General features: G+C 36.8%; 1 protein-coding gene across 10 annotated transcripts in view; it reads right to left on the minus strand.

Annotated features, from left to right (window-relative positions):
- ZMYND8 (zinc finger MYND-type containing 8) overlaps window positions 1–21,216 on the minus strand; it is a 60,344-nt gene extending 39,128 nt beyond the window's left edge. For 3 of the 10 annotated variants that reach the window (XR_012777821.1, XR_012777820.1, XM_075516738.1), the window contains exons 1-2: window positions 21,013–21,211; window positions 11,087–11,157 (exon numbers count right to left, since the gene is read on the minus strand). Coding sequence is in view for 7 of the 10 variants with exons in the window: in XM_075516738.1 (XP_075372853.1) it covers window positions 11,087–11,157; window positions 21,013–21,026 (85 nt within the window). In the remaining 3 variants the exon portion in view is untranslated. Of the gene's footprint in view, window positions 1–11,086; window positions 11,158–19,927; window positions 19,948–20,608; window positions 20,776–21,012 lie in introns of those variants that run through there. The other 7 variants (XR_012777819.1, XM_075516732.1, XM_075516733.1 and 4 more) reach the window with 6 other exon arrangements.
- Between the last annotated feature and the right edge of the window lie 1,315 nt (window positions 21,217–22,531).

Raw genomic sequence — 22,531 nt, forward strand, 5'->3', positions numbered from 1 at the left:
TTATTCATGTAGAATAGCTGCACCAGGCTAACAACACATGTAATTTCAGCAATCCTAGGGGAAGTGTCTGCCACTAGTTATGTAGGCATAGCTATTTCATCAGTGCTGCCTAGCAGAAATGTAGTGCTGGCTCTCAGAGAAATCTTTCTGTTGACATAAGTCATAAAATTTTGGCAAAATGTAGTTAAGCTGGTTTAAACAAACAAACAAACAATAAAACTTTTCATGTTTTGAGTTTTCTTTGACACTAAGAAATGTGATTTTTTTTTTTTTCCTTTCCACTCCTCCTCTTTTATACTTGTAGGCAGCATTTAGGACCAGTTATATTCTGACATGCCTAGGCTGAATTAAAACAATACAATGTGTCTGAGACAATTATTGGTACTTGACTTGTTTCAGTTCAAGCAAATCTGTCTCCCACTCCATTTAGGCCAAAATTTAGATTTATTTGACAATACAAATAATTGCCAGGTAAAGTATGATGTGTGAAAAATGTGTGAAAAATACAATGTCTGCCTTCTCCCCTCCTTAAGCAATTACGACGATAAAAATCCTAATACAGGTACAACTGTGCTGACAGAAGACTAGGGATTTTTTTCAGTTTAGCTAATTATGCACAGAAGGTGGCAGAAGAGCTCCTTTGGCTGGCATATGCTTCATCTATCCCAAGAGAGCTGAGCGAATACAGCTATCCTGGAAGAAACACTGCAGCATCAGTGTCAGCTAAACCAAAACCCACAACTTAACAAAAGCGATCAAACTTAAAACCAAAACAAGCTCTGAATTCTACTTTTTCCATTAAAGTAGAACAGAGCTTACTCAGCATGGGAACTGTTTGCATTCAGAGTGATCAGCAAAAACAGCATCATACCGTATCTTTTCTCATCCTTCTATCACCACATGGCTAAGAACAGCATGTACAATATAAGTCTTTGTTTATTATAATTTGCAGTTCCCAACAGAGACTTTCCATACATTCCTAAAGGCAGTCATAAGTAAATTAGTCTTAATGTGAAGTGCTGACCATGCCTTAATTCTTGTTTTCCCAATGCAGAGAGATCTGCAGAATTGTCTCTCTCTACAGCAAACAACATCCCCAAAGTACTTGCAAGGATCTCCGAGTCCGAGTTTCTCTCCAGCAAAGGAAGCCCTCACCATAACTCACTGAAGAGACTTAGGCTTTTATTCCCAGACTGTACATATGCAGGCACAGTTTAAAGCAGGAGGGTAACAGGAGAGTATAGTTTTCTGCCCTTTGATTTCCATTTCTTACTCCCAGGCACAAAACTGCCACCAGTGGAGCACACCAGTTTCCTTTCAGCTCTTCAGCCTCAGATTGTGGGGATTACAAAGAAGCTGCCTGTGACACTGCATGTTGTGCCTCGGCTCTAAGTAAGAAAAAAGAAAATCAGGTGTAAAGTTCCTCTTTGTTGCCCTGCCCCCATAAAGTGATGCTTCTTACTTTTAAATGCTGGTTTTTTCCTAAACTGATTCAGGGTCAGGAAAAGGGTTAAATTCTTATTAACTAAACCAGAACTGAATTATAATTCAGTCACAGCCAAATCCAAACTACTCTTCAACAGAAAAGATACTGATTCAATACCAATTAAACCAAATTATCACAGAGACGTATATGTTTGGTTAAGTGATTTCAAAACCTACTTAAACTAGTGTAATTTTCTTCTGTGGTTCAAGCCTGAGCATACTAGGGATTTTCAAATAAACTAGTGGTGACTCATGGACAACATACAAAAACTGACTTGAAGTACACCTTGGGTTTTTTTTCAGCTGGCAAGTTATTGAAATACACAGAGATTTTCTTGAGGCAATGTAAGATGTAACTCGAAAAATTAAGGAATAGACAGGAAAACAGCAATACACAGGCATTTTCTTTCAGATTTACTTGTGCTAGTGGAATAGGCTAATGTTTTTAACTATCACTATATATTGCCAACTTACCAATCTGTGAGGGACCTAATAATATGAACAATCTTTTAATTCAGTTCAAGTGAAATAAGAATAGTAGCACCTACTTAAATTGTTTGAGTTATAGTTTTCAATTCTAATTAAGATCAAAAATGCTCAAGTTGCATTTTGTGTGAATTTCTTTCAATAGCAGTGCCATGTTTAGCGCACACTGCCTCTTCTTCCTCCTTGGCTCTTCCAGCTGTGTTAGCAACGTTTGTGTAGCTGTGCTGTGAACCAGATCAAGAAATTCATACCTGTTAAAATAACCTGTCAGGAGGAAAGTTCATTTTTAACCTGGATCACTTCCCCAATGTAGTTTAATTTAATATTTATTAGTTGAACAAAATGAAACAAATCCAAGAGGAAAGAAAAAAAACAAATTTAAACTATGCAATAACTTAGTGACTAGGACAGTTACTTAGGAGGTGGATTCAAGTTTGTGCTCCAAAAAGGAAAAGCAAGATTTTGTGTGATCTCTTCTATGTCAAGTATTTTTAAAAAGGTGTTTAATGAGCAAGAATGGTCTCAGTTTGGAGAGTATCTCACCATGCCAGTTCATCTCCAGTTAGCACATATCCCTGCAATCTCCCTGCTGCTTCTACAAAACTCCTATCATATCCTGAGCAAGTCAACCTGGACCAAACTTTTCAGATAGGCATCAAGTTGTGCACTCACCTTTTCTAACTGAAAAGGCTGAGATCCCTTGCAGTTACTCAGCACTCAGAAGGTTAGTAAGAAAAGAAATGTGCTGTGTACTAAATGAAGGGCATTACAGTAAAATAAAAAATTGAACATTTCATTGATAAACCAATTGTGCTAACAAATTAATTTGCCAAGCAACCTTACTCCACTTATTTCTTGATTTTTGTGTGATTTTGCTTTCTTAGCATTTATTTCAAAATCGCGTTTCCACTGCAAGTGAAAAAATAGACACCTGAAATAACTTTTTAAATTCTCATTAAAAGTTACCTGTTTTTACATCACTAGGTTATTATTAATTGCTCTGTAATATTGCCAAGGTTGACATAAGCACCTATGAGTGCTGTTGCAAACCATTCATTGGGGACAACAAGCTAACCTGAGCTTCACCTAAAGTTTAAAATCTTTGTTTCATCATGCCATCATGTGACTAAAGGATTAGTAACTACTGCTTCCAAGAGACAGACTAAAGCATACTTAAACCCTAAAAGCCTTAATTTCACACTTTGTTTTAGAAGTCAAATTTTATGTGATGGTAAGGCAGTTTTTAAGCAGATAAACTATGATAGTGACTTAATACAATTTAGCTTAGAAAAAAACCCATAAAACCAAAAAAAAGTATGTTATTCTTGTACATTAGGGATCTTGTCTTGCTGCAGCATATGGAGCATAGACCACAACCATATCTTCTATGTTCTACATTGCCAAGTGCTTTACTGTAAGTATTCAATAGCAACAATCCCTGACAACTAACTGAGAAGTCTCATTTTTCTCAATGGAAGCAGGTGCCAACTCAGAAAATGTGTAAAAGTAAAATGTTGTTTTCCTTGCTTTTCCCATGATACCCAAATGTAATTCTTCCTGAAAACAAGTAACATCAACATGCCTTACTGTAAGAACACAGCTTAAACTGCTCAATACCAAACACTTATCGACAGTGACGCCTTACATGCCCTTATGCCCTCCTTTCCATATACCTTTTTTGGTTTTTAATTTAAAAACTTGCTTAAGCTAAATGCAATCAAAGTAATTCCAGACTAAAACCAAAATGAAACGGTGTCTCCATCTGTATTTCTAAGCATCTATTACACTTGCATTAGTTTCTCTACTAATAAGACCTTCATTAGAGCTGAAATCCACAGCAAGTTACACAGATCTAAGTTAAGGCTTCACAGTACCCTTTCACAGACACACTTTCTTCCTTTTTCCTTTCTCTAGCACTGTTATTTGTTCACCCAGGAAGCAAGATGGTTTAGATAACTGATTTGGCCAAAACCAACAAAATCCTCAAAAATTAATTTCAGCTGAATCGACATACCAACAAGTCCCAAAGTTGACAGTGCCAGTGTAAAGGAAAAGGATGGAAATGTGGCTGACATGAAGGAGCACACGAGCATGGCAGGCCTGACTTAGATCAGCATAGATTGTCTTAGTGTTGCATCCTCAGTGCAATGGATAGCAAGCCAATTAAGAAAAGCCTGAGTACATCAGTCTTACTAAACATCATGATTTTCAAATTCAACCTCACAAAAAGGTTAGGCAAACAAAACAAAAGCCTTCCCCAAAAGTGTGGAAATTGCAGGATAAAAGCTTTTTACTGTCAGCAAAGAATTACCCTTTTTTTGAGCTAGTGTGGAACAGAAGAAAAGTTTTACATTTCGAAACCAAAACCAGCACACAAAATCAAACAAGCCAAAACCAGCACACAAAACAAAGCACAGACAATCACAAACTTATCTTTATCTTAACTACATCAAGTTTACTAAACTTTCATGTTTTAGTAATTCAAATGTATTAGATATTCCAATTCTGTACCTAATTTTCTTATACACATGTTCTATGAAAAATGAGCTCTTATAAAGTGGTAATATCTACTGCTTGTAGAACAAAAATTTTCTGTTCTGGAAATTTTCAGAAAGTGAGAAGAAAAAAGCTTTTCAACTTGTGTTGTGATAAAGGTGGTAAAATTAGCAGTCATTCTGGTTTTCCAGGAGCCAGAAGCAGCAATGTATTTTTTCAGTGAAAGCATTATTTTAGTCTTCCAGGAACAGTATTAAATATCAGTAAACTGAGACTTAGTTACACCAATAAAAGTTTTCTGTGATGTAAGTTATGTGCTTGATATCTCAATGCAAGTGGGTCAAATATGCAAAATTCTGAATAATGTTTCCAATTAGAAACCTAGTCAAGTGTTCTATGTAATTTAGACACTCAGCAGAAGTGTTACTTAAACACAGCCAGCCCAAGGCTACTTCTGTTAACATTAATTCCCAATCCCATGCTATCTTTTTTATTATGATACAAATAGTTCTGCCAACATTTGGTGAACCAGATCAAGGAATTAAATTAGATGAAATGTAACAGAACAAAAATCTTCATGAAAGCAGTTTCATGAAGAATTCATCTAATGGCTGTAAGAAACAGCTAGGCTAGCTTAAAAAAGAAGGCTGCATGAGAAAAGTTACAAGAATACAGGTGACTGAAGACTGCTTAAACTGTTATTATCCCATAGAAATGTGTAACTATGCCTTTAGAAGGAACAAGAACAAAAGCAGAAAACTGACTTCCACCTAGAGTGTCACTCCTCTCTTTCCTCCTGCTCAAAAGCTCTGAATGCATGCACTTTAAATGGTGTTGAGGGAAATCAATGAAGAATTCTGAGGGAAAAAGGAGCAACACTAACTCCATTGTCAGCATCATTACAGTCTGATTTGATAGAACAGGCTTCAATTAATAATTTATATGGATTCCAGAACTGTGAAGTCTCCCAGTTATATTTATTATCCTGAATGGCTGCTAATAGATTTATGATTTTTCAGATCCATTACCTACAATACTATAGCAAGCTTAATTATCTTCAAAACACTTAACAAAATCATGGATAAAACTGTTAGAATTTATACTCAACTCTGAGGCATTTTAATCTTATGCCAGAATTTTGAAATACGATGCAGTTGTAATCAACCACTAAAGCCCTGTTTACATTCCAGAAACTTCAACTGATGCAATTAACCCAATCCAGTTGCTTAATGTAATAAATAACAGAGGTTAGCCATGGTTGTGTAAAACCTGATGAACTCCTACTACATTATAATTTTACACAAATACAAAAAGACAGTTATTTGTTTCTTCATTGTGGGACTCTGGAAGATAAAGAAACACTTCCCAACAACCTGCAATATAAGAGACTGTAAGCTGTTTATAAACTAGAGCCTGGCTGTAGGGGGACCTACTGCCCCAAGGCACTCCTGAAGACCCCCTCTTGATTACTAAGTAACAAGGGCTCTGCACTAGAGAGAAAAGCCTCGGGCTGTACTACTATTCGCTGGAGGATTCTCAAATCACATTTCACACTGGAGTAAGAACCTCGTCTCTATGTGATTAAATACTTGGTATCACTGCACAGAAAGTTGATACACAATGTACTATTATGAAACTGTTACAAAATATATAATGTATTCCGGAAATTCCATTTTACTAGTCATTTTGCATTTATATTCAAAATATCCAAACCTTTTACCACTGAGAGAAGCCACTAAGACCAAAGCCTTCAGCACAAATCTGCAGCAATGCAAAAGCTGTAAAAGTCAGAATTCTCACCATTAAGCAGTAGTGTCTCAGTATATGATTCTATAACAAGCTAAGACCATCAGTGACTAGCTGTCACTGAGGGGGGCAAGTCTGCTCCTAGCAATGACATCTGTCCAACTCCCTAGTAATCTGGTTCAGAGAGATAAGCAGGTAGAAAACTACTTCTATACCCAAGTCCTTAACTGACTCAGAAGAGGACGGGCTAAGAGCCAGCATAGATGCAAAGGAAATATAAGGGACATATGACTGATGATGGAAAAAAAGAGAGTTAAAGAGCTCCTTTTGACGAGTCACTAGACAGGCAATGGTTACAGTACTAGCTGAAACATAGGAAACCTACATGGAAGTCCATCCGCAACCACAGCTAACTACTGTTGGCAGGTAAGTAAGATAAACTAGCAGAAAATTAACCTGAGAATTAAAAAAAAATAAAATTCTTCCAGGTTAATAGGATGAAAAGCCCAGTGGAGAGTTCACTGCTGTCCAAAGAGAACAAATGCAAGTGAAGACAGAACTGCACCAAACAATTAAGTTGGTTATGCTGCTCTGGAACCACAACCTGGAAATACTCAGAAAATTCTCCAGAAAGCCTTGCAAGCCCCATCTTGAAATAGTTAATAAACAAGGTTAAAAAGTAGGCCATAGGGCTGGAACAGAAACATAACAAGATGTTTCTGTCAGACATGTTAATGTATCATATGCAGAGGACAAAATATTATAATAACCTAATCCATGGCCTTTCTCCTTTGCTAAACAGCAATCCTCTGCTGACTCCATTTTGTGTTTTTGGACTCCTTTTATCTCTTCAAGCTGTCATTTCCCATTTCCAGTTCTCAGATGCCTTATGCCTTCTTGTTCTGATCAAGAGTAGTGTATTTTAAAACCTCATCTTTAGTAAAGCTGCACATGCACAGCTTATAAGCAGATCAAAATTATAACTGCTACAGTAACTCTTCTCCTCTTCCCTTCCCCACCTCACCAGATGTCTGTCCCCATAACTTTTTGCAGACAGGCACTTGTGTGTAATAGTAGGGTTAATCAGTTCGTGATTCAGGCAAAAACTAATACTACAAAAAATCATCAATTTTCAGCTAGATCAGCTGCTTGATATAGCTTACTATGCAACAGCATAAGCGTCAGTGCCAGCTTAAGGAGAAGGGTAGAAAAACGCAGCTGAAGATGAGCGTGTAGGGCTGCATAGCTCTGACCACAGCTATAAACTCACTCTTACATATCACATTATAAAGCATATGTAAGAAGTGGCAGCTATGGTTTTAAGCTTGAGTTTCATTACAGCCTAACCCTATCCAAGTGCTAGCTACCAAAGCTCTATACTTCCTGCACCCAACTGGTATATTCCTGCCCTCTCTCTTACACCAGTTCTGGCAGTCTACCAAGCCATTTCAGCACACTAAGCTAGTAGAAAACTATTCATGTTTTACGGTTCAGTTAGTTTCCTGCCAGCTTAGGTATGGAAGGAAGTGGATAAACCTGCTGCATCAAGCAGTTTGACCAGCTTAAGCTGCTTTGAAACCACCACTTTACTTAAACCAATTCAAAGGCTATGTCAACACCCTTGTTACAGATTAAAGAATGCATGTTTCAGTTTAGCTTAAACTGAACTGGAATTGATTTATAGCAATTAAAATTAAACTGCTTATACCAAAACAAGAATGTTCATGAAGAGGTCTCCATCAGGCTAATTGGTTTTAAAGCAATTCCATTTATTTTCCTACAACTTTCTTCAGACATGGCCTCAAATGAGCTCTACAAACAAACTGTAGCAGAGCACGTTAGGTTACAAACTTGCAGTGTATCAGCTTCTCCAGGACAACTGTGAAGTTAACACATTGCCACTGATGATCTCCCGCACAGGTTTCTCAGACCATCAAAAAACCCAAACAAACCAAGAAGAGCTGTATGCTTCCCTTAAGGCCTTGTTTGACTACATAGAGTCAATTTCCTCATCTACATCCTTTCTAAAACGCTCAAAGCAAAATTCCGAACAAGATTAATGTTACAAGAGGAAACATTGTTACCACTATCCCACCGGTTTAGAACCTTGCTGCACTTTTTCTATCTTTCACAGAGTGTAACAACAGTTTTAAAATTCTGGTTTGACTTTGCTGCTACAGAAACACTGCGCTGAACTAACAGAGAAACTTGTCTCAATCCAGATAACAGCAGTCCAGAAAGATTAATTTTAGCAGGCATATAATATGGCCAGCTCTTGTACTAAGCAGATGACATTTATGATCCTTTTACTTTCTATGCAAAATTACATATTCAACTAGTATAAAGTTCTACCACTAATTCATAGATTAGGTTGGGAATACAACAAAGCAAGATGGCTTATATGCCAGTCTCAAAATTTCCTTACAACCCACATCACTTCTTCACTGAAAAAAATATATACCTGTAAGGGCTTGGGGTGGGTGGTTGTTATTCTCTCCCTTAGAATGGTGCTGGCATGGGTTTCATCAACATACATGTCAAACTTAACAAACCAATTAAAGCAAATCAGTATCTAGTTAAATAAATATCAAATCCATTATTATTATTCTTCAATTAATTCAATCTCTGTTAAATTTTACCTTTGCTATGGTGAGGTACACAGGCCATTCAGATCACTCTCACTGGTCGTTAAAATACTAAGAGTCCTACTGGGTACAAACCAGTGACTTCCACACAATGACAGCTTGGGCCAGTCTAAACTGGCAGTGGGGTGATCCTGCCTTTGTCTTCCAAACCACTCTCCTTTCAATTACTACCAGAGCTTGTGAACTGGTTCAGGGAGTTGTATCAACAGTAAACTCAGTATAAAAACGAGTCGTCTTCTGCCAGGTTAGCTCCTTTTGAATTGACCGATTTGAAATGATCAGAGCCCACAAAGCAAGGGGAGCTGCAAGATCATGTGGCTGAGAAGGCTGGGAGATGAAAGACTGAGCCTTTCAATAACCATGAGGTATTAAATCAGCTCACTGTCCTGGGAAACTTCAGCTTAACCCTACAAAAAAAAGTAAAAAGTTTCCTGTGGACTTAATTCATTGAAACAGTACACCTTGAGGTCAGACCAGCACTAGAACTAATGTAAGGGAATTGCAACTTTTTGTATGGGCCATACACCTGTTTCTGGGCTGAAAGCAACAGCACTAAAATGCAGACATCTTCATAAATAGGTATCAGACTCATAAATGACTTTTAGACATTGATTATGTCAGAGTGACATGAGTAATAGTTTAGCTCACTTGATGCATGTGAAACTCTTATTAGTACTAATATATGGGCCAAAGCCTTTCCAAGGAGAAATGAAGGTGAGATTTCGTGGGCAGCTAAATGCATCTAATAACCCCCTTTGTCTCTATATTGAGTCCTCATACTTGCCAAACTCTTTCACAAACAAACTGGTCACTAAAACAGCAGAAAAAAGTTTCTTGTTTTTAAGTTGGTTAGAAAGTTCAAGCGGCTGGGATCTGACAAGCACCACAAAGGAAGTAAGCAGTAGGAGTACAAAGCTGGGAGCTCACCCCATTTAGCAGCAATCATTAAAGTAACAAAAAATAGTTTACTTTCTGCTGGCTTAGAAAACTGAAATACAGAGATAAATAAACATTGAAAGCAGTCCAGTGATGGAGACTGACATGCAAGACCAGAAGCAGAGAAGGGAGAAGGAGCAAAAGGAGCAAGTGAATCTCTTCTGAGCTGTCAGATCATATGTACTACCATGTCTAACCATACCATGATAACTGAAACAAGAAATTTTCTGTCTGTTAGTACAAATAAGACCTAAATGCAATTTTATAACTATGTTATATTTTATAACTATGTTATATACCCAAGCTACCTCATCAAAAACCAAAGGAATGCAGATGATCTGTGCCATGCTTTCAAGACAATTACATCTGCATATTCAGAGTTAACTAGACTTATGACCCCTGTAGTAGAAATGTGAAGAGCATGTGCCAGAATTTAAAAAGGATGGTAGTAACCATTGCTGCCATTTTACAGAAATGGCTTTCAAGTAAACTGAGCTGCAAAGTGAGCTGCAAGTACAAAAGGAGATGGAGAGGCAGCTAGCAGTCAATTACAATGAACTGGAGTAAACAATTATGTGCAAGTATTCTGATTGAAGGGCATTTCTGTCCCCACACTCCAAATGACAGCGGGAATATTTACACTGATATAGATAGTTACATATTTGGCTTGCTTTATACCAAGAGATAACGTCATTCACCTTTAGTAACTCATTCTTAGGGAAAACTCCAGAAACCAGGACAGAAATTCTTAGTCACCTGCAATTGCACCACCAAGTTTAATTCACGTCAGGGATGGATACATAAATGTCCATGAAATACATACTGTGCAGGGGACCAATTTTTGTGGAAACAGAAATGTTACTGTTCTTCTTTATTCTTAGGAAAATTAGGAATTGTTACTGTAGGAAATACTACCTTATTATTATTATCATTATTATTATTACTACTACTGCTATATACTCCTACATTGCAAATCTAAAAGTACTTTAAAGGAAGCCATGATAAGTGAGATGATACAAGAGGCTGATTTTTTTCATCATTTAACCTAGGTTAGTTATTCATAAACCAGAAATTACCGGGGGGGGGGGGGGGGAAGAGGGGAGGGAGTTTGACATATAATGAAAACCAAACAAAAATTAAAACACTTTCTAACATACAATAGTCATTGTGAAAAATACAATGGGCTTTGAGTCTTCACTCAAGAGCAGCTTCATGGTAGATTACACAGTTTCACTATCCTGGTTTACAAATATTCGTATGTTCTAGAACATAGATGAAATATTCCTTCTTACCTTTGGATCGAGTGGAGATATCCATCCCCTCCACCACCTCCTGCTCTGCCTTTATTTCCTCTTCAGCCAAGCTGCAGGATTCAAAAAGGTGAATTAGAATAGTTATAGACTGTATTATTCCCATGTCTAACTTCATGTATAGAAGTTCAACATAACACTGTCAAATACAACTATATTAAAATTTCTGATGAAATGAAAGGTCTGGTTTTGCCAGAGTATACGCTGACCAAAACACGGAGAAAAAAAATCCAGGTACACGTCTGCTGCATGTTACCAGTTACAAAGGTAACATAGTAATGACAGTCCTGTAACATGCACTGAAGATTATGTCACTGTATGTATAAATTGTGTGTGACAGACAAACAGGAATTCTGTTCCTTGTAGCTCCTAATCGAAGGCCTCTATAAACTGTGTGGACAGATGCCTACTAACATTTAAACACTCACCAGCATCAGTGAACAGATTAGCTGAAGTAACAGATTTAGCAACACAGAACAGCTTACAAAATTAGGAGGTAACATGTAATTTTAAAAACTATTAAATAAATAATTTCAAGGATTTTGAAGCTAGACTATATAACAGAAAACTGAATATTTATAATTTATTGGCAATACAATTCCACCAATTATTAACTATAATAAAGAGTAAATGGAATGGAGTTGTTACTATCATTCAACCATTCAATCTTACATAGACAGTTTTAATTCACTCCAGGCAGGATTAAATTATTAAACAGATAACAAACTATATCTGACTTGCTGATATTCTACTTTCTTATAGTGATGCCATTCAAGAAAACAACTTGGTGAATTTGGCTAGTTAAGTCAGTTTGGGTAAGGAAGGTGGAAGAGAGAGGAAAAAAGACCTAGAATGAATATTGAGTTATACACCATTTTTGGAGATCTGGCTATTGGAGATGAAAGATAAAAGAAAACATATGACGTTGAAGCAAGCCCAAATTCAAAATGATAGACAAATGAGGTTATGGTGCCTGACACAGGTACCAGAGTTGTCCGTTAGTATCACCAGAGCACAACAGCCAAGCAGGATGCAGATCTTTTCCTCTGTAGTGACAACTTACTGTCTAGTCTCCTAATGTAAGTTGTTGCTGATACTAGTTTATATTGATATGGCAGACTGTGAACTACTGCTGCTATGGAGTGCGCTGAGATTCCATTCAGCCATCCCAGCTCTAGGGACAGTTATTTCTACCACAGAGGCCAAGAGGACAGCTAGAGACCTTTGCTTTAGCCACTGTGGTTAAATCTGTCTGAGACAGTTAATCAGAGCTCAGAAACAACACTGAGGACTTGGTTACATTCATATCAGAGAAACTCTTCAGCTTGACAAACAGTTTATATTAGCAGGAGTTTTGTTACTGGTATAAGTTAAAACAGCTTCCTAAACAAAGTAAAACTTACCAGCAGAAGGACTTTTTAGTCTGGTATTTGTCAAAACACTTTTAATCAACTATCAGCTACCGGGGGTTGGGTTGTAATTCCTTTCACACTTCTAAACAGGACAGTTATGTCAGCAAAAATTTTAAATACAAATTAACCAAACTCAATGTAAGGAAGACCCAAAGCTTCCTAAAGAAGATCTGTGAACTCCAGAAATCATTATTCTTTACTTGTCATTTGTATATAGCAATAATTTACAAATTAAGCTCTTTAAAGTCATAAAACACTGAAGAGAAGTTCTATTCTACCAGCATCCAACCTCCTAGCTCGTGGACTACGCTGTTAATTTCAGTAGCAAGGAAAGGCACCCATGTGACCAGAATTATGGTAAATGTGTAGCACAGATGACCATAGCACAATGCTTCTCAGATTTATTTTGCATGGGCAGATTAAATGCATAACATAGTTGACCGTATTACAATGCTCACCGATTTACCATGCATGGGCAGATCAATTACACTGCACATTTGTTACACCCTTTCCCAGAGGGCCTCCAGCAAAGAGGAGCTGGCAGTGTGTTGCAGACACCAAAACATTTCACGCACCACTTGCCTCTGCCCATTCTCTTTCCTAAGCAATGGGAAGGGATGGGCTCAAAGGGTGGGTTCATTGTTCTCTTCCCATGTTGCATTGTTTTTCCTTCCCCTCCCCCCTTATGAAATTCTATTTCAGTATCACCAAACTGTAACAAAAAATGTATTTTTAAAACATCATGTGTATATGATTAATAATGCACACAGGTAAATCTATAATAATACACACTAATTCTGTCAAGAATAAAAGTAATTTGGCAGTACACTTTACCTGGTTTTAAAATATAGATCCAGTTTCAGCCACAGACTAGGACATACAAGTCTTTACGAGACTCAGGTTGAAGTCTTAAGATCATTTTACACAGGTTGCTACTAAAAGGAATGTTTTCCCCAATCCCTGTCCTCATGTTCTAGAGATCATGTTCATTTTAACTCAATCAGTTTTGTGAGCCAGCTCACTGTGCAGCTGGATGTGCAGAAAAGAGGAAATGGGAGTGTACCACATGTGGGGAAGAGGGGAAGAGAGTAATATCCTTTTAGCAGCGGCTCACATTTAGGTTACATTAAAGCAATCATAACATTCCAGGTTCACCCAAATCTACCAGGTGCCATTTCGTTCAAATCACTACCTCAGGGGAACATGATACAACAAGAAAGATACAGTAGTTGCTACAAGTCAGTATTAAAAGACACAGAGTTGAGAAATGGGTGTGATAGATCAATACAGCAACACAGTAGCAGGAACTGTTCCTACATCCCTGACCAAAGTAGCTGGGGAAGTTACAGAGCTGACTGAAGATGCTCTGCACCTGCGGGCCCAAAACTAGCAGGGGTGTTACAGGTCAGGACTCCTACATATTAGTTACAGCATATGAGGTTTCTTCAGCTCTAAATCTGTCTCTCCCCATCTAATGAGTTTAATTTAGGAAATTCAGCCAGTTTCCTCCATCACCTTTTTGAGTGTTCTTTCAATAGATCTATAGAGTCAAGGAAAACATTCTTCATAAGCAGTTCCAAGATGAACAAAGTATCTTGACTTGACACATCTCTGATACATCACCTAAAAGATGCCTGAAGACAGCTTTCCCAAAGATTTGAAGTACAAATGAACTGTCAAAAATGCATTCACCACTTGACGCAAAGGTTCTTCATTTTTCTTAGCAATGGAGGTGCATATATCCTATACACACATATGCACACTGTGCGTCACCCACAACTAAAACAAAATTCAGCAATTATCTACTATACTATGAAAACTGAACCTTAGAGGAACAGATTGCATTGCCATATTCTCTACTATAATTAATCTTGCTCAATCTTTTAAGGGCACAAACATTTAAGTATGTAAGAAAATCACTGAGATTGTTCTGAAAAAAAATCAAAATGTTGGGGAGGAACAGTTAAATAAGCGTCTTAGACATAGCTGTAAAAGATACTTAAAATTCACAGCTCTTCAGAAGCATCTCCCATTGTTTTATTTGCTGTAATGTATTATGACTTGCACAACATGACATTGTTTGAATGGTGGCAGTGATGATTGTAGTGGTAATCTTTAAGACTCAAGTTTGTAAATACATGCTAGCAATTCACAGCAAGTTTACAGTAACTTTTCTAAAGCTGACAGATCTTTTCACCTTTGCACATTCCATCAATATAAGCAATATTCTGAAAATGCTTTGTAAAGCACAAACTTCCAAACACAGAAATTTCATTAGCAAAGGATTTCAAATTAAATAATTCAAGAAAAACAGATCCTTAATGACAGGTACCTTACTATTACCCACAACAAAATAAAAAGAAAATTAAAACCAGCAGCAAAATAATTATAAACAAGCATCTAGTTCTATGGAAACAATAACTGTATGATCAAGTAGACTATTCTAGAGAGTTTTATTTTGAGAATTCATTTTTGCAGGGCTTAGAGCTGTTATTTCAGGTAGCATGCATTACTATCATGCATGTGTAGTACAAATGTGATGCTCTGAGATGGCAGATCAGAAATGATACTGGTATATACTCAATTAGGTACCTAGATGAATACAATAAATACCTTATGTCATTCTAAAAGCTACTCTTATTTCTTCATTAAGATGAATGAACACAGAGGAACATATTTTAAGAACACAACTGAAATTTAAGCTTTGCCAGTTTCACTGTCAATTGACTAGAACACCAATTAATCATTTAAAACTTCCCTACTAGTATTGACAAAACTTACAAAAAAAAAAAAAAAAAAATTGTTTGCTAAAAACGTTAAACTAATTTGTTTCATACAAATTATTTTAACATATCTGAATGAGGGGAGACGGGGTGGAGGTTATTTCTTTGGGGATAGTTGGGGACAGAAAGAAAAAAAAATAAGGATTGCAAACATACAAGATTTATTGATACTTAAGTAAAATTGCAAAAAGAACTTAGCTGCCTAATTTTTAAACATGTTCTCTATTAAACTGAAGAGAAGGTGAGGTTTTTAATATGAAAGTCAGTTTTTCAAATTTCAGACCAGTAAATAAAATACTGACTTTTCTGTTTAGGAAAATCATCCCTGTATTAGTAGTAGTACTTACCTGAAAAAATGTACATATACAAAAATATTTAAAGCTGCTCTAACCTATATTAACTACAAAGAGCAATTAAAAGTTGTAGATGAACTACTGCACCTTGACATTTAACCAAGAAAAACTGACAGATATGGAAAACCACTCGAAACAGCTAATGCCCACATACACAATCTAGATCTACATTAGGGAATAAACACATTAATTTAAAATCAAGAACTATATATTTATGGAATTCATTTTTCCTTCCAATTAATAGAAAACAAAACAAAAAAAATTTATTTAAGACTGATTTAAGACTATAAGCACTAAAACTGAATTTCATCCTTAAGATAATTCCTGCCTCTCCTATATCACATTTGTGAGTAGCAATTCTAAATAATGATTTCAAAAAACTGCATTCAATAAAAATTTGAAAAAAATATTTGCATGCCATTGCTGAATAAATAGCAGCTTTGTATAAGCACTCACCTATAACAGTCTCTTACTCATCGGTAGCTATGCTATTTATGCAGGATTCTTAAAATGGCGTCTGACAGCACTGCACTGCCTCATTCCTGTACTGTAGCTAAAATGGTAGCAGTTTATTCAATAACAGTATCTCTTGTTTAAACAGCAGTGCTATATTCGAAGCAAGCATCTAAATATCAGAAATGGTAAAGTATGACAAAAGGACACCTGACATCCAAATGTTTAACTAAAAAGGGACAAGATAGGGAGTTTTGTGAAGTCACAGGTTACTAAGGAAATCACTCAAATTTAGATTCACTCTCCAGTTTGAGCGCCTCATATTTTACGTTTCTTTTTGCAGAATTCCCTGCAAAATGCTCAATTTGTATTAAGCAATTAACTTACACAAAATGCTTGTTCAGATATCTATATATAGCAATGTTTAAGCTAGTTACCTCTGATAACAAACAAAGTAAATATATATATATTTAATTTAAAGAACATTCTGGTTCCTTTTAAAACCTTATTCTTATTCAGTGTGCATTCAAAGTAGCTCCACAAAAGAGAAAATCAGGGGAGGAAGGGAGATCCCTGGTGTCATACTGTCTTCTTTAAGACTATAAACTATAGAGCTGAGGCCCAAGCAAGGCAACCAGAATAGCTGTAGATTTCATATGCTAAAAACATAATTTGAGAACAATCATGTTTGAAAGTAAAGGTTTATACTGGCTAAATTAAGGATGTTAACATCCTGCTACAGCATGGTTTTAAACTCGCAGTATGAAACACATGCTATGACAATTGGCAATAAAGGGTTAACATAAGAATGACAGACAACTTCTATCAAATAAATAAAACTCAGTTCCTATGTAGCTATTTCTAAATTGGACTTTGACCCATGAATATAAGACATGTTTATTGATAAATATATTTGAAATACTTTCTAAAAACAATTTAAAGGGCCAAGCTTGATGGCCTGCTGCGATGGTTTTCAGTCTCTGGTTTGCAGACCCCTCAAAGCCAGTGTACTACTACTAAGGGGTTTGCAGACAATAACTAAGTAAATCAAACCTAGTCTAACAGGCTTAAATTCACTATAACGGGATTCATGTGCCCATGGGAAAAATATTAGGGATCCACAAATAACAATCTGAAAATTGCTGTCTACTACATTCTACATGGGCAAAGGTTATGTTCAACTTCCAAGATATTTAGGAGATTCAAATTAATACCCTGAATTCCAGAGAAGAGGAGAGCTTTTACTGAGATTTAACACCCTTTAACCAATTATGCTGGAGTGGCACCATTACTATGGAAAACTAACCATAACCTATCACTTTTCAGCTACTGGATCCACATGGCCAATACACCTGAAACAAAAGCAAAAAGAGAAAAAAAAAAAAAATCCAAACCAAAAAAACCCACCAAGCAAAAGTAATATCACAAGATGGAAGACAGCTCAGGAAGATGAGCCAATCAAAGTTTGTGGACACTGATATAAAGGGCTAAATTTGTAATGTAATCTACCTATTTATGATTTTTGAGCATGAAGTTCCTTTTATTACATGCTTCCTTAGTAGCAATGTAGGTTTTCCCCTACATTTCAATACTCCTGCCTGACGTGAGGGGGGGGAAATGTCACATTTGGAGTGGTTTATACTCTGCATTTTTTTCCATTCTCAGTATGTTAAGTTGTGTCATTTGTTTAAAGAAATCACTCAGTTTTTCCCCAGCACTATTTAGCTTCCAACTAAAACAGTTTGCCTGCAAAGAATGAGAGGCATGTAGCTTTTAAAAAGCTACTGTTTTCATCATAATTTATAATCCAGATCACTCCTTTGTTTTTCCCCCCACTGCATTCTTTGTCCAGCTAATTACAAAAGTAACTGGATGTTGGCACTAAATAATAATGGCTAATCATATTCATCCTGGGCAATTCAAATTACTCCTTAGTAGCCAGAAAACTTAAAGTGCAATTATACGATTAACTGCTAGTTACATTAGAATAATGGCCATTTGCTACAAGCTGAATAAACCTCAGCTACATTGCTTCATACATGTCCTGTCTAACTGTGATATTAACAAGATCCAGTCCTGTAAAATCTTGGGTAGAAAGAATACGTGCTTTTTCCCTGTGTCTATCACTTAAACAAATCCCCACATTCCATCTGTCCTGAACAGTAGAAAAAACAGCACAGAGTGCTTCTTATTATGCAATCTACGAAAGCGAGTGATAACATCATACCTTGACAAAGCACCAAAAATATATGAAATTCTTCAGCTTGGCTGAATTTGCTTTACTTAGATGGAACAAAGATGGTAGAAATTTCCAGAAGGCCTTTCTCAGTCTTGCCACTGCAATTGTCAATCTTTAACCTACCCTCTGCTTCTATTGGCTCAAGTACTCCATGGAGCAGCGCGATTGGGCTGATCTGTAAAACAACACTGCTGTCTCTACCTTGCCTCAGACATCTTGCTGCAATGCAGACATTTATTTTTTGTGAACTATAAAAGAATTATATTTGAGTGATTAAAAATAGTGAACTTTAACAGACTCACGATGCTATGTTTCATTACATGCACAAGGGCAGCTTATACAAATATGCTTCACTGTCAGCAGTGTGTCTGGAGGTGCAGATTTGAAACAGATCCTAGTTTAACAAAACCTGTGGGAGCCATTTTAATACAAGCTTTCTGATTGCAGATCACTTACTCCTGCTTCCTCATATTAAACAAATATTATGTTGTGCACTATTTAAGACTGAAAGTAAACTGCTAATGTGTATAAACTACTGCTAGGAAAGATGTCCAAATGTAATTTCTGTTCTTAGCAACTGAAGAACAAAAACCAGAATAACTTCTTAGCTGTATTAGTGCTTTTATGTATGCTGAAACATGCATCAAAATTGCATACAAAAATGCTATCACATGAAACTCAGTCCTACAACCCAGCAGTGTTTCAGGTTGCAAACTGAACTAGATATTCTTATAATCTAATCCTTGGGGGGGGGGGAGGGGGGGGGGGGCTGTTAAGCAAAGTGAGATATTCAAAGATACTCATACTGGCAAACAAGTAACCAGAGCTAAATTGCTACGTTACAGAATGTTATCAAATACATGGCAACCTTCTAAAGGCAGCATGTAACTGCGCCTCGGTGCAGTCATTTGCAAAGCTAGCTTAGCTCTAAGTTCTTTCCTAAAATCAGAAATGTGTGTGGACTGTCAAAACAAGTGCAAAAATTATATTAAAAGCACAAAAGAGCATCCTTCCTCTACTTTTGTAACAATACTGGTGATCACTGAAAAATAGCTTGTTAAAACAACCGTCCAAGAGCTACAATTAAAATCTTAATAAAGGGCACAAAATGTTCTAAATTAGTTACAAAGCAAGCAAGTTTGTCTGAGATTATACTTTGTATAGTATCAGAAACATATTCTCATTAAGCATTATTTATTTACTTCATAAGGTCACTTCATTGCTGAGTACTAGCACTTTCATCACACCTCAAAAGCCTAAGGAACAACGAAAATGCGCTTTACCCTACAAACATGGTAATTAATGATCTATGAACAAACAGCAAGTAGAATATTTTTCACTGGCCTGAGGTAAACAGGAAGTATAAGCTTCAAACTTTAGAGGCAAATTATCAAAAAAATAGTGCATTCAAATTGGAACAGTTTACATGTACAAGTCCCTTAAAATGGACGCTAAGCAAATCTGATTTTTTTATATGACTAACCACTAACATTTCTTCATCTGCTGGACTAACTGACCCAGTGAAAACAAAATGTTTGGAAAACTATTAAAAATGTTCAGAGAGTAGCATGCTGCTTACTTACCAACTGTTCAAGCACCCATCTCATTTTTCCAGTTAAGAAGATACAACAGGCTGGCAGATTTGGGAATTGATCAAAAAGGAATTTCTTGAAATAATTACGTAGCATTAAACCAAAAGTTTAAAAAAAAAAAAAAAGGGAAAAAAAACCAAGAACGAACAACATGTACTACTGTCATGAACCACACATGATTTTATATCCTCTGGACTCCACAACACAGAACTGTGGCTGATACAGTGTAAAACAAAAAGGCACGGATAAAAGGTACATTAGTTTATTTGAACTATGTAAAACAAGAAAGCTAACAGTTCAAAAACATTTTCCATAAAGAATCAGATTTGTAAACAGATGTACTGCTGCATTTTATTGAGCAGCAACCCATTTCCAAAATCTGCAGCATAAAAACTCCCTTTTAAAGGAACAAAATATTAACCATACATTGTCCCTCAGAAAGAGAAACACGTTGTATTAATTGCTCCTGCAAGAAAAAAGGTTCAATAATCATTTTAAGTTAAGATAAGCTGCATAAAAAACATGATGCAACAGCACACCACCACCTAGGCCCAATATCTACAATCTGCCATTAGCACTTTTTGCTGATGTCTAGGTTTTTAAAATTCCCATATTTTCTCAGAGATAACTTATCTTAGCTATTCCATTCACTGTTTAGAAAGGTAAACTTGCCTGTTCTTCTGTCTGCCATTATCCCTGCTTGACTCCCTGTAGGGCAGTTAAATGCATCTGCTCCCTAGCTTCCATTTTCTCTTCAGCAGGCATGTGACACAACAGACAATAGTGCTGGCAAACTGCTCAGAGAGAGAAAGCTTCTTTGGAATACCAGGATCTTGATAAACTCTAAAAACACCATCCTCCTGTGAAGAAGTAGGTATGCCAAGGTTTTGCCAGTCTGCAAAATAAAGCTGTGGCTAATGGCTACTAACCATGTGACCCAAGAAAGCAAATTTAAACAGTTCCAACTTAATAAAGTGCTGTGGTGTGAGTTTTGCACAACAAATCACAGAGAATCACACTCTCAACCCACAACTCATAGGTCTTAGAGAAAAAAAAATGTAAAAAGTAAGGCTTACCTCTGTGGATGCATTGTTAACACAGTGTTATGTCAATACTTATAAAACATGGAGGACAGGCTCTCAGTACTCAGGCAGAAAGGGCTTGGCACTTCAGCTTGATGATCTGTCTTCCTAATAAAAGCTAATCCCGGATTGGCTACTTTGGTAAATCTGAATGTAAAGCTTCAGGGGATTGGCTGAAACACTTCCTGAGCGATTATCTTTGTGCAGCTCTGGCAAGCAGGAGCCATCCTGTGCATAGAGAAGACAGGCTAAGCTAGGCCTGTTTCAGCAAAAGAAACTTGAAAAGAAACCCCAAATGTGCACTCCCCGTATAAAATACACAGATTTTCAAGCAGAGGGAAGTGATCGCAAACTGCCTGCCTGAGCAAACGTGTCTCAACATGCCATTACTGAAAGCATTTGGGTATTTTAAACCTGAAGGAGGAAGAGTTCACCCAGGTCACAAAAGCTATTCTTTATAAACAAAAAGCTAAATTCGCTTTGCTGGTGTTCTGCAATGTGTTGCACGGAGAAAGAAAGGCCATGGAAAAAGAGCAAAACATACCGAAAGTGAACATGCACAGGAGGGACTGAAATTAATAACTGAAAATTCTGAGAGAATTCTCCTCTTCCAGAATTTAAATACATTAACACCTACCGCAGCAACCATATACTGACAGTGTGATTTCTTTAGATGCTATCATAAGCCGAGCCTTAAATAGGAAAAACTTCACGTCTCATTTCCACAAAAACTATTATACAACTGAAATTGCATTACCACAGAGGGTTGCTGCCATTCAGTGCATGCCCTCCCTGTTTACAAAAATGCTGCAGAGCATAACCAAAAATACCAGTATCGCAGCAGATACTGTATTCTCAAATCCCCCCCCGGCCCCCACCTTTCGGCCTGCTCAGGCTGGCTCTTACACAAAAATCTGACTTCCGTATTAGTCGGCTGCAGCTGCAGTTTCCTGTCCATTAACCCTGTAGGACTTGGGACTTTTTAAGGTACAATACAGGCCCTGGAAAGACGTAGATTTCTCTACGTGGCACGTTATCTGTCTTCTTGCACAAAAACGATAACATAGCTTTTCAGGTTTTTTTGCTTTGCCTTTTATCTTTTACTAAAATTCAGCAAATGAAATAAAATGAGAAAACGGCATGTAAGCGACCAGTTTGATCTTGGGCCAATTCCCAAGTATTTGATTCAAAAACGTCATTTGGTTCTCTTCCCTAATGCAGTGAAAGTGGGAGGATTTATCGCTATGCCAGGAAGGAAGAAAGTCTTAACTCCAGGTGAAGATTTGAAAGGTCAAATCTTTAGAAAGGCCCCAACAAGCCTTTACATTTTTGTTCAAAATTTTGCTTCTGTATTCGGCATTATCATTCTATAGCCATCAGCAAATGACAATGGAAACCATAGATGAAAAGGTGATTCTGAAGCATATTGCATATTATCAAAGGATTATTCATTAGAAAAAAAACAAATGGAGTTGTAGAGGGAGAGGTTTAATATTAAAACAATAATAATTAA

The sequence above is a fragment of the Mycteria americana genome, chromosome 14 (genome assembly GCF_035582795.1).
Source record: "Mycteria americana isolate JAX WOST 10 ecotype Jacksonville Zoo and Gardens chromosome 14, USCA_MyAme_1.0, whole genome shotgun sequence".
Lineage (NCBI taxonomy): Eukaryota > Metazoa > Chordata > Aves > Ciconiiformes > Ciconiidae > Mycteria > Mycteria americana.